General features: G+C 43.0%; 1 protein-coding gene across 16 annotated transcripts in view; it reads right to left on the reverse strand.

The window, feature by feature from the left end:
• The window catches only part of celf2 (cugbp, Elav-like family member 2), a 522,862-nt gene that overhangs the window by 11,945 nt on the left and 493,321 nt on the right, over positions 1–17,596 (reverse strand). For 11 of the 16 annotated variants that reach the window (XM_041203230.1, XM_041203244.1, XM_041203232.1 and 8 more), the window contains 3 exons: positions 12,449–12,580; positions 1,858–1,893; positions 232–348 (listed from right to left, as the gene is read on the reverse strand). In XM_041203230.1, coding sequence (XP_041059164.1) covers positions 232–348; positions 1,858–1,893; positions 12,449–12,580 — 285 coding nt within the window. The remainder of the gene's footprint in view (positions 1–231; positions 349–1,857; positions 1,894–12,448; positions 12,581–17,596) is intronic. The other 5 variants (XM_041203242.1, XM_041203234.1, XM_041203243.1 and 2 more) reach the window with 3 other exon arrangements.

Genomic DNA, 17,596 nt, shown 5'->3' on the forward strand with positions numbered 1-17,596 from the left:
TAGATTTAAAAAGTAACAGTCCTGCACATGATACATCATCCAGGTGGCCATCTAAAGATGAGAACACTTGAAAACATAAGAGGTGACTTTCTGAAATGGATCTCTGTGATCAGCAGATGGCGTGGTGCACCATATAAAAACCAGAGACTCCTTTTCCCTTGTGAACCCACCTCCCCATGCACACTGCCCCCCACCTACCCCCAATCGCCACCACCCAATGTAGTACTGTACCTGCCAGTGCATTAATGTTATTTAACCCAACAGTGGCTCCAGCTAGCCCCTGGAGCGTTCCCAGGGAGGTCAAGGAATTCATGGCAGCACCAGTGCCGGAATTTGTTGTTCCTGCTACTGGAGGTGTAGAAGGCGTACATGAGAAAGAAGAAAAGAAAACATTATGACTGCACTTAGAGAGAGAAAAATAACTAAACAGTCAGAACTCCGCCCATTCCCGAGCTGGCCTTAGGCAGGCCAGGCTGTAACATGAGCTGGCACAGTGTGAGTGGTAAGGCAGAGGGCATTCGGTCATTGGCAAGTACGTTTCAGATGCCAGCTCCACAATCCTCTAAACAAACTAGGAAATTTTTACCCCAAGAATGGGAAAGGGGAAAATTTCCTCTGTTGTGCTGTTGTTTACGATTTCGCATGAGAAACAGAGAAAAATCTCTCCCTCCTGCTTCCTGAGTTAAGGTTTCACCCTAAAAACATTAAACCTTCATGGAAACTGCGCCTTCATCACAACAACAATTTGTATTTACGTAGCACCTCTGGCCTGGTAGAATGCCCCAAGGTGCTTCTTGGGACCTTTTTAATCAAACAAGGTAGGATCCTAAGCCACATATTAAGACAGATGACCAAAAGGCTTGGTCAAAGAGGTGGGTTTTAAAGAGCTTCTTAGAAGGAGGAGAGAGAGAGGTAGAGAGGTGGAGCAGTTTTTGGAAGTAATTCCAGAGCTTAGGGCCCAGGCAGCTGAAGGCTTGGCCACCACTAGTAGGCCATTGGAAATTGGGGATATGCAATCAGTTGGTTAGTTCTAACAAAGCCAGACTAATACCCCTTCCTCTACCCCAGAGAGTATTCTCTCTCCCCTCACTTCTCTCCTTATACCCAGCTTGCTTCACAATACCACCTTACAGCACTAAAATTTCTGAAAATTGATTTAAGATTAAAACTAATTAGTAAATCTCCCGTGGCATTGCTGAAACAGGTTTTAGAGGACTATGATCAATTAGGTCAGGTAATCCGAATGCAACTCCTACACTCTGCTGTTCCTTATACGTCAGTATAATTTCTTACCTTACCGTTTATAATGGAAACAGGAGGTTTATACTTCTTGTGTTGCAATTAGAGCACTTTACCAGTGGTGGCGCCTACTCACCTTGCTTGGCAGGAGGGTGCAGTTACACTGTGACAAGTTTAAATGGGCAGTTTCCATTATAAATATGGAGGCAGGACTTTATGGTGGGAAAAATTCAGGCAACAAACATGCACACTGGTAAGACTGTAGATACATTTTGGTTAATCTCCTGTGGCATTGCACATGGGAAAGATCATGGGTGAAGTGACTTATAGCGTGAGGGCCAGGTGTGGAGAACGGTTTTAAAAGTCTTACAACCTGTCCTTATTTTTATTGTAAATTCCAAAGTTCACACTTAAAATGGAAATGGCCTATGTAAACATGTCACGCTGTGGTTACACTGTCCTGTCAGCAGTGGTGTGACATGCTTGCACCGGCAGCTCCCATTATGAATGCTGACCTTGGAACTCATAATGGAAAAAGTACGCACGTACTCAGGATATTTAACATTTAATAGATATATACAGTCACAGAAGTCAAAAAGTAATTTATAAAATACATACCAGGCATCGACTGCTGATTGCTGGTTCCCCATTGCACTGCGGGAACAAATGTAAAAACACTCACACACATGCGCAGACTACCCTATCTTCTCTACTAATTCATACTTCTTTTTAAATAATAGAATAGCTTGTTTGTCAGATTACCGACCCTGTGCACTATTATCAGGTTATCAGTTTACAAATCATCACTGCTGAACAGTCTTAGGAAATGCATCTGGTGATTTCCAGCCACGTTGCTCTACTTCCCCAATAAATCGTCTGCTGCTCGTGTTACTTGGTTTAACTGTCCCCTTTTTTTTGGAACAAATGCACCTCCTGGACAACAAAAACCATATTGCTTGCGTCTGAGGTGCTGCCTTCCTGTACTCCACACAACATTCCAAGAGCCTGCAAGCACTCATTGTCAATATGCGTGGTCTCAAAGACAGGTGACAGGAGAGCGATCGGGAGCAATTGTGCTACCTGACTCTACAGCTTTGCTTTGTTGGTAGCATTCTCGCGTCTCAGCCACACAGCTGAGAGTCCCAGCCACACCCGAGACCTGGGTGGCCTTTGGGTAGTTGTTGAACCAGGATCTCATGCATGTTAAAAATCCAATGGGTGCTTCCTGATGAAGAGTAGATATTATCCCGGTGTCCTGTCAACTTTCAAAAATACATAATCCATTTCTTGCTGTTTGCAGGAACATTTTTTATGCAAATTGGCTGCCATGTGTGTTTACATAACAAGAATGACTGCACTTTAGGGCATCATTGAGGCTCGATAATACTCTAAATAAAGCTCTTTCCTTGCTCCGTAATTTTCTATTCCATAGCCAATGGGCACTCAGCCCAGTTGAGATCACTTCAGTACAAAACTGCAGATCTCGCCTTCTTGACCTGTATTGCTTAGTACCACATGGTGCAATTTCACTTTGATCACCGAGCAATTTCACTTTGATCACCGAGCAATTTCACTTTGATCATTGGTGCGACTCCACCTTGACCGTTGGCGCACTACTCAACCAGAAAGAGTGCCACAATCAATCCATTAACTGATCTCTGTCAGCCCAGCAATAATGGCATTAGTTGGTCTCAAGCCTCAGTCCACAGGCCAACAGGGGAGAAATCAGCCAAGGCTCATCTGTTATCAAGTTACCATCACTGGAAAATGAGCACGTGCACAGCGATATTTGATGTAGGCAGGAATGGTTCCAAGTATGCTGTTGCTCTACAGTTGAAACAATTAGCAAGTGGGTAGCTTTTACCTGATCATCTGAAGCTCCATCATAGGTGAGTGAGTTTAAGAAAGGAAGGTGGGGGAAAGTGGAAAAGCTTTTCAATCAATGGAATCACGGTTGAAGCCATTAGACCTTTGGTCATGCTGATCTGTTCAGTGTTCAGACTGTCAAACAGCAAAATGTCCCACTACAACCCCTTGTATTAGTGTTTTCAACATAGCACAATGTCTCAATGTGCTTAACAGGAGGGTTATCAAACAAAGGAGAGATTTGGACAGGTGACCACAGACTAAAAATTGGATTAAAAGGAGCAGAGAGTGGCTGGAGGGGTTTCGGGAAGGAATTCCAAGAGCTTAAGACCCAGGCAGCTGAAGGCATCGTACCTAACGATAGGGCGAATCAGTGATGTAAAACAGGTCAGACTCTGAAGAAGGCAAAGTTCTTGGGGAATGGTAAGGCTGGTGAGGGTTATGGAGAACAGGAGGCACTAACAGCAAAACCTCATTGGGCTCGGAAGAGGTGAAGCGACAGACAGCTAGCTGATCTGTCCGGCAGCCTAAGGTAAACCTTTGTCACACCCAGCATGGTGAGCTCTACCTTCTGTTATATGATGACACTAGACCTCTTACCAATCAATAATACCGAATGGAGCCAGAGTCATTAACTGTGCAACATGTTAAAATCTATTGACAGTGAGACAATGAAAGGATGTTTTGCTGAAGGGCACAGTCATCAGACAATAAACCTAATTCCGGAGATGTCAGATCAGAATCAGTGTCCTATGTTTCCAAGATTTGTTTTTTTAAAAAGAAGGTCCCCAGTTAGAGATTACCAATCAACATGGTCTGGGTTTATGTTCCCAGAATGATCACTACCCAAATGATATTGCAGGTTACGCCTTTCCCAACACCTGTGCATTCATTATGACTATATTATTCTGACCTGTCAGTTTGTTTTTTATTTATTCCAAGGGATGTAGACACCACTGGCAACTGCAAGGCCAGAGTTTATTGCCTACCTTAACTGCCCTTGAGAAGGCTGGGATGAGCCTCCTTCTTGAACAGCTGCACTCCATGTGGTGTAGGTACACCCACAGTACTGTTAGGGAAGGACTTCCATGATTGTGACTGAGTTACAGTGAAGGAATGGCTAAAAATAGTTCCAAGTCAGGATGGTGTGTGGCTTGGAGGGGAGCTTGCAGATGGTGGGATTCCCATGCACCTGTTGCCCTTGTCTTCTAGGTGGCAGAGGTCGCAGGTTTGGGAGGTGCTGTCAAAGGAGCCTTTGCGAGTTGCTGCAGTGCATGTTGTAGATGATAGGGATAGTGCGCTGGTGTCTCTCTCTTTCAGGTCTGACACATCTTGTGTATTTCTATCATTTTTGTTCTTATTTCAGGTTTTCAAGAGTTTCTCATTTTCCCCTAAACTTGCCTGATTAAGTTGTGTGATGCCTTTTGCAGAAAAGTTTATTGAGTTATAAATGACTTATTTTGGTATCTCTAATGATCTGAACCCATAAAGATTATCATAAAGTCTGGAGCTCAGCTCATGAAACCTGCGGCATCCAGTATCTGACCAGTCTATCTGAGAGTTCCTTCAGACCACTCCTTGTTCATCTCAGATACTAAGCAACACCACCTAATAAAGTGAAGTGGTGTTGTTGCTGTCTCCTCGTGTCTCCATCCCTACCTGCTGTGTGCTGGTATTTCTGAGGTATTGAGGTAAACTACCAATATTGATCCATTTGCAAACCTCCTGTTACATCTCAATTCAGAGGTAGGGAATGCTTCCTGTCTATTACCCCGCTGGCACACTGAGCAGGAAGACATCTACAAGAGAGGGAGCACTAATAGAAGGCTAAGCCACCCTGGCTGCTGATTCCAGACCGGTTTTGGAAGGAATAAAAAGCAAGGGGTCATCCACTCACCTCCTCTCAAATGGAGAGTCATGTGCATCACGCAGGAGGGAGAACAGTTGTGGTGGTGGTGGGCATGATACCCAGATCAAGATGGTAAAATGAAATGTGGAACGGACAGGAGAAACTGTTACGACTTTATAATGCCATAAAGGGAATGACCCAGGAGACAATATCCAATTTCTTAACAAGAACCACAGGCAACTTTCAATCAAAACTTCTTAAATTTGTAATACCCTCTTCATTTTAAGCAAACCCTTTGGGAGCAAAGGATTAATGCAATTATCAGATTCTGCACATAGTTTTACTCAGCATAATGAACTCATTTATAATCATGTGATAAGAAAAATCTATATATATGTAGATTTCCTATGATACTGCTTAGGGTGAGTCAGCATGTGGGGATATTTTATAACAATAGGGTGGTTATTGACAATCTGTGTGCGATGGGGCCAAGAGTTCAAGTCTCTCACCAGCTGGAAGGGGATGCACTGAAATCAATAATAAAAAAAAAAGCAAATTCGGCAAGTTCCAGAACGGGCGAGTAATCTGTTCCTTGTCAGTGACAAAACCAGTCGATCTCAGAATTCCTGGACCAGGGAAGGAAAAAAAGAAATAAAAACAAAAAAACTGTGGATGCTGGAAATCCAAAACAAAAACAGAATTACCTGGAAAAACTCAGCAGGTCTGGCAGCATCGGCGGAGAAGAAAAGAGTTGACGTTTCGAGTCCTCATGACCCTTCGACAGTTCTGTCGAAGGGTCATGAGGACTTGAAGCGTCAACTCTTTTCTTCTCCGCCGATGCTGCCAGACCTGCTGAGTTTTTCCAAGGAGAAAAGAAAATCAGCTGTGGCGTCTGCTCCTGATTGCTTTCCAGGAGGGAAATCTTCATGTGTGAGCACCGGGTCAGAGCAGAGCGAGGTGGTTCAACTGTCATGACCTTCATGATCAAACCAGTCTGCATTCCAGGCTGTCTAGGGCGAGGTATGAGGAAACAAAGAGGCACTCAGGAAACAGCACTGCAGCCCGATTGGGTGCTTTTGCAGGGGCAAAAATGAGAACGAGAAACTGAGGGTATGGGCGAAATTAAATCAAAAGAATCAAATGTTACCTGTGATTCTTCTTAACAACTTTTAAGGCCTCCTGTTTAATTCAGATCTACGCTGGATGACTAACCCATTAACATCCAGAACAAGCCTCCTCAGGACCATGTCTTACACTGAATTTGCCACTGAGTTGAAAAGCAGGCACAGGTCCACCGAGGATTACGCTGTCTGACAGACTGTTATTGCTCCCTGGCTAACAAAACCTTAGAAGCAATGACAAAGATGGGCCGAATGGCCTCCTTCTGTGCTGTAACTTTTAAACAAAATAATAACTGTGCAACTGCTGGCACTGAGGACAGACTCTGTGTCACTGTAACGTCTGCTAAGCTGCCACTAAGTTGGTACAGTGCCTCTGGATGAAATACTGTCATTTGTAAATATTAACTTTTGATATTGACACTGGTTGGGAGGTGGGCAAGGGTTTTCTTGTCGAACACAGCCTCCAGGGGTTGCTGGTTTTGGGCATGGTGTTGAGGGGTGTGAGGGAGGGGGAGAAGTGTAACGGCCAAGTTGTCAGGGGCTGTCGAGTGTCACTGGGAGAAGTTTAAACCAATACTCTATAGTTTAAGAGAAAAGGGAACTCTTCGACATAGTGCTACACTAGGAAAGAAGAGGGTGTCAGCAGATGTCTGGCAAAACTTTTTTCTTCTCTAAGTTGCTTCTTCGATGCAATCAATAGCATGACCCTCTTGACTATCAGGCCGTCCTCCATTTCATTGGTTAGAAAAACACCACTTAAAATCAGTTCCCAACGAATTATGATCTGGAACAGCATGCTGTCTGTAAGAGTGAAGGAAGCAAATTCAATAATCCTTTTCAAAAAGGAAATGTATCAGGGCTGTGAGGGATTGGAGGTATTGGGGTGAGGGTGTGGAGGGTTGTGGTTATGGGTTTAATTGAACTGCTCTCTCAAAGAGTCGGCACAGGCAAGACAGGTTGAATGGCCTCCTCCTGTGCTGTCAGATTCTATGATTCTATAACTAAATGAGGACTGGTGCCCCATCTCCATCAAAAACAGATGTTGGGTGGCACAAGGGCACATATTGATGGCAAACTGCTAAATTAAAGATTTTTTAACTGCAAGACCTAAATTTTTATTGCCCTTTAGAACATATCTCAGAAACCTCCCAAAGTGCTTCACTTGCAATGAATTATTTTGAAGTGCAGAGTTGGTCGTTATGTAGGCAAATATGGCAACCAATTTATAAACGTTAAGACATCACAAGAACAGCAACGAGCTGAACAGGCAGCTAATATGTTTTAGTAGTGTTGCTTGAAAGAGAAATGTTGCTTATGATATCCTTCCTTCAAATAGCACTGACAAATCATTTGTCATTCGATCTCTCAGTTTAATGATTCATCTGAAGGATGGTAACTCCAACCATGTAGCACTCGCTCAGCACTGAACTTAAGTGTCAACTTAGATTATGTGCTCTACTGTGAGAGAGAGGCACAAGCTTATTACCTTCTGACACAAGTGAGAGTGTGCTCACAAGCTGAGGAAGGCAAGACGACAAGCTGACATGCCATTTTTTCATATATTCGTGGGATGTGACAAGGCCAGCGTTTATTGTCCCACCATAACTGCCCTTACGATGTGGTGGCTGTAGTCCATGCTATTGGTGTCAGTACACCCACAATGCTGTTAGGTAACGAGTTCCAGGATTTTTGACCCAGCGACAGTGAAAGAACAGCGATATATTTCCAAGTCAGGATGGTGAGTGACTCGCAAGGGAACTTCCAGGTGGTGGTGTTCCCAGTCGCCTACTTTCCTTGTTCTTTGGGTGGTAGAGAGCTTGGGTTTGAGAGGTGTGGTTGAAGAAGCCTTGGTGAGTTGCTACAATGCATCATGTTTGGACCAAGGATGTAATGAGGTCAGGAGCCAAGTGGTCCTGGCAAAATTCAAACTGAGCATTAGTGAATTATTAGGGATCAAGTGTTGCTTGAAAGCACATTGTCGACACCCTTCCATCATTGTCTAGGGGACAACAGAGGTGACCACAACAAAATGGCTGTTATTTCAACAATGTAACAGTTGCATTTTTAAGGCCAAATCTTAAAGTAATAAAAACAAAAAAACTGCGGATGCTGGAAATCCAAAACAAAAACAGAATTACCTGGAAAAACTCAGCAGGTCTGGCAGCATCGGCGGAGAAGAAAAGAGTTGACGTTTCGAGTCCTCATGACCCTTCGACAGAACCCTTCTGTCGAAGGGTCATGAGGACTCGAAACGTCAACTCTTTTCTTCTCCGCCGATGCTGCCAGACCTGCTGAGTTTTTCCAGGTAATTCTGTTTTTGTTCTTAAAGTAATAAGCTATTCTTGATTGTTTAAGTAGCTCTATTACTGATGTTGTCAGACCTGCTGAGTTTTTCCAGGTATTTTTATTTTTGTTTTGGATTTCCAGCATCCGCAGTTTTTTGCTTTTATCCATTACTGTGATGTTAGGATGTTAGGGTCTATCGGTGAGCTGCAGTATATGAACTAAAAATAAAACTGGGTGACCTGGGGAGGGCAGAGGTTCCTCTGAAATTACCATCAATGTTTAGAAGCACTGAGAGGGATGGGACTAAATCACCCAATCTCATTATACCCACAGTGAAAAATGACAGGAGAAACATTCTGGAATTTACCATTAAATTAAAATGCATGAATTAACATCAAATCCTTGAGTTCAAAAGCTTGAGTGGTAGTAGCAGAGGGGCTTATGTAAAATGGGGCCCACAGTTATCCCACTTTAAATGCATAGTACATTCCCTGTATCCTTTGTTAAAGCCTCATTCAAATCCCTTATCTGAAACGATCTTCTTAAAAACAGACCTGGTGTTACACCGACTTATCTACAATTGGCTTCTTTAGATTAGCTTGGGATCACAACACTGATAAACACAAAAAGTATTATCACCAGCCTGCAGTGCAGATCTCTTTGGTTTAAGTAGCCTTGAGAACTGATAGTGCAGGATTCAATCATCGCAAGACTTCAGTACTAGACCTGCTCTGGAAGCTCCCCATGTGCTAGAGAGTTTAAGCTTTGATTGTGCATTGAATAGCTCGTGGATTATGACTCTACTTTAACAAGTATTAACAACTCATTGGCTCCCTGATGGCACTGTCACTACTCTGCGCAGAGTTGAACTATACAGCACAGGACAGCCGCAGGCTCGATGATGAGCTAATCCCTCCCAACTTGGATGGTATGTTGTAGGGGCACATGCTGGCCTCAGAATCGCAAATGCAAAAAGAAAACCCAGCCAGATTCACCTGCACGGGCCTCCCCATACAATCGAAAAGCCAGGGGGATTTTGTTTATGCATGGCTTTTTGCGATTGACAAGACCTTTTAACCCTTAACAAGTCCATCTGCCGATAATGAAGATTTAAGTTGACCAGTCCGAGGTGGAAATGCCACCAACACAAAAGGTAAATTGGAAGTACAGGGTTCAAGGAATTGATGAAAGTTCAGGGATGGAGCAGGGAAATGGGATTGAGTGGATAGCTCAGATGTTGAATAATGCTTTCATTTATATAGTACCCTTCACAGCCTCAGGACATCCCAAAGTGCTTTATGGTCAATGAATTACATTTTAGGCGGAGACACAGTTGTAATGGTTATAGCCAATTTGTGAACATCGAGGTCACAACAAATAGTAACGTGATCATGTACAGGTAACATTCTTTAAGTGACATTGACTGAGGAATAAATATTAGTCAGTATACCAGAGATAACTACTCTGCTGTTCTTCAAAATAATGCAATGGGATCTTTTATATCCACCAAGACAGCAGACAGGCCCTTGGTTTAATGCCTCATCTGAAAGATAGTATGGCATTCCCTCTGTACTGCACTGGAGTATCAAGCCTACATTATTATGCTCAATTCTCTACAGCGAGACTTGAGCCTTGGCTTTCTGACTCAGAGGTGAGAGTGCTAATACTGATCCATGGCCTTCTTCAGTACTGAGGTATCTATGAGAAGAAACAGGTGACTAACTTTCTTCTGGCCCTCCTCTGTGGTGACGTACAAAGTGATGTAGAAGAGCAAATCAAAGCATACCTATGGTTCTAGGACAGACTACAACAAGAAATGATGCTACAGAGCAGGCAGACTCAACAAGAGTGAACACAAACGCCAAATCCACTTGTGACTGGAACTTTTTCACTTGTCTGCAATGGCATTTTCCACTGATCTAGCTCATTTGGCTACTGGGGTCATTAAAAAATGTCCCTGCCATATTCTGAATTGGAAAATTCAGAGGGTTTTCCCCAGGATGAAATGAAATCTGTGAGTGCCCTGCACTGTTATTTTGCATGTATGAAGCAGCAATTTATCAAGTTGCACCCAAAGAGCCATCACATTATGCTACCGGTAAATGATTTGATCACTTGCGCAGGGAGTTTTAAAATAGTAATTCAGCACAAGCAGTCATCACTTTGCAGAATACTTGCTAATCTTAGCCAGAAATTCATTAAATAATAGAAAAAATTATAATTAAAAAAAAAATCATTAAAAATGTTCTGAACAAGCTCATTTTTTTTTCCTACAGCTTAACTCCACAATGGGGACCCATCCACTATGTCCTGGGCCCACTTAAAATGACTTCATCTCAGACTTCACAGAGCACCATTTTTGATACCTGATTTAGAGTGGAGAAGTCAAACACTCCCGAAATAAACAGCCTACCCATTGTCATATGTTCCTGACCCCATTTGCACTCTTGCAGAAGACAGTCACTCATGTGCAACATGAGTGAGCTATGGATTTTTCACATTTATGGTAACATATTGGAAACACATGCTCACCAATGTGACACTCCACATTTAATTCATCCCTTCCCTGACAATGAGAAATGGCCTATCACAGTCATTTGAATGTTAGAAGACGAAGAAATATATGCTGAGACCCTTAAGCAATTCCCTGGAAGAACTTTCCTGCCATGTTGAAAGCATCACGTTAAAACAATAACAATGTGGACCTTAAAAAGTGTGATCAAAACCTCACTTAGAAGTCCACTCACGTCCAGCACAGTTAATCGTGCAGGGACCTTCCTTGGCTGGGCCTCAGGAGGTTTGAGGAATGAAGCCTAGTGAGGCATAGTCATGGAAGGTAAAAACCGCTTTGACGAGGTGAAAAGGGCGGTTTTGGTGGATCTCGGCCTGGATTTGTGGTGAACTGAATTCCCCTCTGGCTCAAAGAGGCGCTTTCTCATCTGTCAACCCAACAACTTAACAATCCAGGCCCACAACACAAGCTATCTGAGTTTGTAGCCTGGAGATACAAGTTTGGGCTTTGCCGTTCAGCTCTGACCCAGATCCAACAGAAATAGCAGGACACCTGGGAAAATACTCCCGCCAAAATAAAGGGGCCACCGTCAGTTGTGTTTCCACCCTGAACTATCAGGAAACAGGTGCCCGCTGCCAAAGTGTTTCGAGTGTTGTCACTCTGCCCAGTGGATACTTGCCCACCTAAATTAAGCTGCTCTAACATAAAATATGATCAGATTGCGCTATGGACCTGTTAAACACTTCCAGTGGATTTATCACAACTTGAATCAATTAAACCATCCAGGCTCATGTGCCAACATTACAAAGCGTTTGTTTTTGAAAAAAAAAATTTGAATCGCCCTTAAAATAATGACTCAAACTGAGAGATAATAACATAACAACAGAGGTCTGCTGTCACATGTTGAATGTGTCTGCAGCACAAAGGGCACAATCAAATTTTGAGTTTAGGTGTTATTAGATCAAACTCACACTCTGCACCCACCCCACCAGAAACATCTCTCCTGATCTTCGTTACTATTGTATAATGGGGGCTGATCTAATATCTCCCGTTTTTACAAAATTGTCCATTTTTACACTACCCCCTAAGAAGCCTGCCACAATTTCCTGACTAGGCTCAAATTGCCCCTAAACCAAACACTGTCAACACTACATCTCTCTCAGTATCACAGAATCCTTACGGTGTAGAAGGCCATTCGGCCCATCGCGTCTGCACTGGCTCCCTGAACATTTTACCTTAGTGCCAATCTCCTGCCTTATGCCCGCAACCCTGTGTGTTATTTCTATTTAGGTAATCACCCAATGCCCTCTTGGATGCCTCAATTGAACCTGCCTCTGCCACACTTCCAGGCAGTGCACTCCAAACCCTGACTACTCGCTGTGTGAAAAACTTTTTCTCACCTCGCATTTGCTTCGTTTGCAAAACGCTTTAAAAACTGTGGCAGAACTCTTGCTAAGTCCCAGTTTGGCTTGCTAGGCTCCATACGTTGTCGTTTGTATGTATAACAGCTAATGAGTAACATCACAGGGGATCAGCTTATTTTGTTTTAAAGCGAGTGAATTAAAACTGGGTTACCTGGACTTGTCAGCGCGCCGAGTGCCCCTGTGGCCGCGGTGAGCGGGTTGGCATTCGTTGTTGCTGTGTTCTGAGCTGCTGCCGCAGCTGCTGCCAGGGTTGCCAGGTTTTGTAGCTGCAAAGCGTTCATACCTAAGAAGAACACAGACAACCTCAGGCCATGTTTGACGGGATCCAAACACCACTGGAGAACACACTCCTGTTTTTGCAGCTGGTGGATCTCCTTTCACTGGGATAACAGAACAACATTATCCTAACCTCTGCTCTGCCATAAATCAGCCAGTGCTGGAAGCAATCGCCTTTCAACAAACTGAAGCACAGCATGAGCAACGTTTTGGAGGAGGAAAACAATCGTCAGCAACTGAATGATAGCCCCGCAATTAAAAACGGGAAGCACTGGCAGGCTGTAATGAAAACACAAAATGCTGGAAATACAAGAGCAGGATGGTTAGTCCCTGAAAGAAGGTTGTTACTGTTTCACGTATAGACCCTTCATCAGAACTTCTGATCCAGGTCTACAATCAAAAGGTTAACTCATTTTTTTCCAGATGCTGATGGTTCAACCTGCGGCCTGTTCAGCATTTTCTGTTTATGTTCCAGCAGCTGAAGATTTTTTTTATATATATATATATCTCTAATGAATATTTCTGAACATTGACCAATGTAAAAGCTGAGAGAAAAATAAGCCTCTATAGCAGACCAGGGGAAGATTTTTTTCCTTCATTCTAAAGGGTTTTACTTGTATAAATCAGGGAAACTAGAGGGTCACAAACATATCACTGGGATGTGGGTAAGTTTAAAAAAACACGTGCAATCTACATCAGACATTTGAAGCTGTCCACAGACATCACAGCCTTAAAAACAGCTGCATTCCAGGCAACACAGGGCTCCGCAGAGCACAGGGCTCCAGAGTTCTTCTCATGAAGCGTCCTATTTGACTACTAATCAATTTTTCTCCTTCCAACGCCAACTGGCCTGCTGTTTAATTCTAGCACTTTCTCCACACAACTGCCATTGCCCTGGACTCCCCTGGTCCTTTTGCAAGTCCTGAGTCTGAAAAGAGCAGATTCTGCACAGCTGCTTGGTTTCACTAACAAATACATATGGAGCCTCAGTGACAAAACTCCGATGGGCACAGCTGACCATGTGCAATACACTGGGCTTGTTCCCTTATAGCAATTTTTAAAATTATGTTTCTCATTTTATCCCTTTTTATTAACTTTTTCTCTCGTTTCCCACCATCAGTACAGATTGATGGACCCAATACTGATCTAATGGAGGGAGAATGCACCCATACTTCGTTTGCAGGTTGTAGGTGCATCATGACCTTCACTGTTGCTAGGTCAAAATCCTGGGACTCCCTTCCTAACAGCACTGTGGGTGCACGTACACCATATGCACTGCAGCGGTTCAAGAAGGCAACCCACCACCGCCTTCTTAAGGGTAACTAGGGATGGGCAATAAACGCTGGCCCAGCCAACGAAGCCCACATCCTGTGAATGAATTAAAAAAACCCTGCAGCAATTGCAGAGGGGTTTTCCCACTTGCTGAGGGTACTCCTGATCTGTATTGGGATGAAACTAACTTGTTGCCAGCCTGTGGAAGTAACAGGATCACTCCATTGTACATGCAAGTTGACTGAGATACTGCAGTATGGCTGGCAGACTTGTGAAACTGTACACCAGCATTAATCAACACATTCAGGACAGGAGGGGGGGGTAACTAAAAATAAAAAGGGGCAGAATTTGTCTGTTTGAGAGTTAAAAATGGATTCTATCCTCAATGTTCATTCCTAAGGGCTTGCTGACTTCATTGTGCAGTGTGAATATATGGGTAGGAAATGACTGTTTATTCATACATGCTATAATATGGTATGTCAAGCCAGCACCAGACTCACCAATGGCTGGAACATCATGACCAAAGCCTTCCCTTCAATAATGTAATAAATAGGAACACAGGTCCTTACTGTGTTTTAAGGATATAAAACATGCAACATTGCCCAATTTTGGGGACCAATGTCCTGCGCTCCAATAAAATGTCTAACTCGTTTTACAGGTGATCCGGTGGATGTAATCTGTTCTCAGTCAGGAATGTGACTGTTATCCTGACAGACTCTGCCAGCAATTTCTTATGTCCTCCAACCTGACTGTCTGCAGGCAAATAATGCAGTTAACATAAGCATCTGCCTGCTCCTTATTCTGACCAATGTGTAGTAGCTCATGAAATTCATGTTGCTTTCTTTCTAAGCCTTGTTCACTTATAAATGTTCTTTTTGCATGGATAATATGGAGAGACATTAGCCAAGCCATATTGTCTGTTTCACTGGATCAGGTGGGTGTTAAAGATCCCATTGCACTACCTGAAAAGGTTCTACCGATGACCTGGGCCAACATTCCTCCTTCAATCAAAATTAAACAATTTGTTACAAAGTTTCTAAAATGGTCATGTTTTGGGACCATCTCTTTAATTTAACATAAAATGAAGGAATGAATGAGGTCATGTGATCTGCTCTGAAATCTGACCGACGGCAGGCCTGACTGGCTTGGCTGTTAAAGACTAAAAGGGAAGAAGGTGCTAGATGTTCACACCTGTAGGCAATAGGAAGAGCAGTTGTGTTGACTGTGGGTAAACTGTTAATCTCCAAGTTTCACAGGGAGGTGTTGGAATGTCAGGTTTTATAAACAGTTGTACTTTGAACTTTCTGTCAAATTCCAAGATAGAATGGAGTTGGGGGTCTAGAGGATAGCTAATTAGAATTTCTACCTGCATACAAGGCCCACATGATTCATGATGCCATGGACATGTGCTTTGGAAAAGGAAGAGTCTATAGCAAGCCACTGTAGTTATCAGGTTACAAGGTCTACGATATCATTGAACCTCACAGAAACAGGTCAGTCTGCAAGAATTTGAGAGAGAGAGAAAGCAGAAGATAAGAGGCAGCTAGTTCTGCATGTGGAGCAGAGAAAATTCTGACCCTTTTGTTCGCCACGCAGTACGCAATTGGGAGTTCATGTCCAGATTGAAGAGACCGAGTTTGTATGGATTTAAAGGTGGCTGGAAGATTCACCTAGCTTGGGCTAAAGGGGTGGAATCTCCAGCAAAAACCTCACACTTAAAGTCAGTTCTGGGATTAGAAATTACCCTGCTGGGAAAGGAAAAAGGAAGCAGGCCATCAGGATTGGAGAATAGCTTCAGACTGGTTCCAGGAGAATTAAGTGTCTACTTAAGGGACAGGATGTAACCATGGGGCAAGAGGTCGGGGGTGGAAAATCAGTCATTTTAAAAGTTAAATCAGGAAATCTTTCTGTAGTTTCGAGTATAAGTTGCCTACTGAATACCACTTGGACAAGGTTGCTTTTAGCTTGTTTGGTATAGCAAAAGTCTTCAAACTGAAATCTTGTTGTGTGATCCTTCCAGTCACTGGAAACTCAAATATCTTTTTTAAAGGGATTGTAACACATTTTGTTCCCGTCTGTGATGTTCTTGGTGCAGAACAGCTGGCAACTCTGCCTGCTAACAACAACCACAGCACTCCAAAAAGTAATCTGCTGCTCATGAAGTGCTTTGAAATGTTTTGGCAATGCGATAAGGTTCTTCATATGTGCCAGTGATCTATTCTTATTTTCTTCCTCTTCTGGAGTCATCGTATTAAGTGTTGGCTGAGAGGGAACAGGGCAGCCTTCATTAGCCTGCTCTTCAATGCCTGTAACCCAGGCTCAAATAACTTAGGCTGATCACTCAACAGCCCTGGATTGGTGATGTGGTACCACATTCAGGGAACAGGTGTTTGCCTAATTCTGCTAGCACAAGATAGTTTTAGTAACAAGGACGGAAACATTCAAAGCATTCGAATATAAGGAAACAGGTACAAGAAAAGTCCCATTTAGTCCATCAACAACAGCAATAACGTGTAATTATATAGGACCCTTGAGGTAGCAAAACATCCCAAGGCACTTTACAGGATCATTATTAAAAAAAAAACTTCCCATTGAACCACATAAGGGGGCATTAGGAAAGGTGACCAAAAGCTTAGTCAAAGAGGTAGGTTTTAAGAAGCATCTTAAAGGAGGAGAGAGAGGTGGAGAGGTTTGGGAAGAGAATTCCAGAGCTTAAGGCTCAGGCAGCTGAAGGCACGGCTCCTGATGGTAAAGCGAATAAAAATCAGGGAAAGCGCAAGTAGCCAGAATTGGAGGAGCGCAGATATCTCAGAGGGCTGAAAGGCTGGAGGGGGTTATTGAGATAGGGAGGGGTGAGGGGAGGAAAGGGTTTGAAAACAAGAACGAGGATTTTAAAGTTGAGGCATTATCCGACCAATGGAGCCAATGTAGGTCTGTGAGCACAGGGGCAATGACTGAATTTGGCATACTGGAAACTCACATACAGGCAGCAGAGTTCTTGCTTCCCACAGCTGTCCATTCTGATGGACATTGAACTCCAACCCACCCATTTAATACAGATTATAAGAGATTATAACACAAAGGAGGGCCATTTGATCCAGGGCATCTCTAGCCAATGCTAGCTCTTCACCCAAGAATATGTACTCTAATTCCTTTCTTCTGTCCTTTCCCCATATCCTTTTACAAGTTTTCTTTTTAAAAACTTACCAACTTCATTTTAAATGAGCTGACTGTGATAATGTACTCCTGTTCTAATAACTCTTGTGTGAAAAGATTCTTCCAACTTCACCTTTCATCATTCTAGTACTAACAGTGTTTATTTTTCACCAGTAGAAACACATTTTTACTGTTTGCCCTTTTAAAATATTCCAGAAATTTAAAAAATCTCCTTTCAGACCCTGCTTAATCATTTATTTTCTGGTGAAAAACGGCCCAAGTTTCCAATTCTTTCTTCATGCTTCTAACTTCTCATTCCTAGTATCACTTTAAGTGAATGTTCATCACCTACTTTTCAAGGCTCCAATATCCTTCCTATTTTGCGATACCCAGACTGCAATCAATGCTCCAATTACGGCTGAACCAAGTTCCTGCACAAACTCCACATCCTTAAATAAACTCTCCCCATTTTTCTTTTTGAAACCAATGTGAAGGACCAGAGTCCACATGGAGAGCAATACAAGGGTTGTGAAAAGCAAGAGAGAGAACAAAACAAACCAAGGAATAGTGGGTGGGTGGTGATAAAGCTTGAGTT

This window comes from Carcharodon carcharias, chromosome 13 (genome assembly GCF_017639515.1).
Source record: "Carcharodon carcharias isolate sCarCar2 chromosome 13, sCarCar2.pri, whole genome shotgun sequence".
In the NCBI taxonomy this organism is placed as follows: domain Eukaryota; kingdom Metazoa; phylum Chordata; class Chondrichthyes; order Lamniformes; family Lamnidae; genus Carcharodon; species Carcharodon carcharias.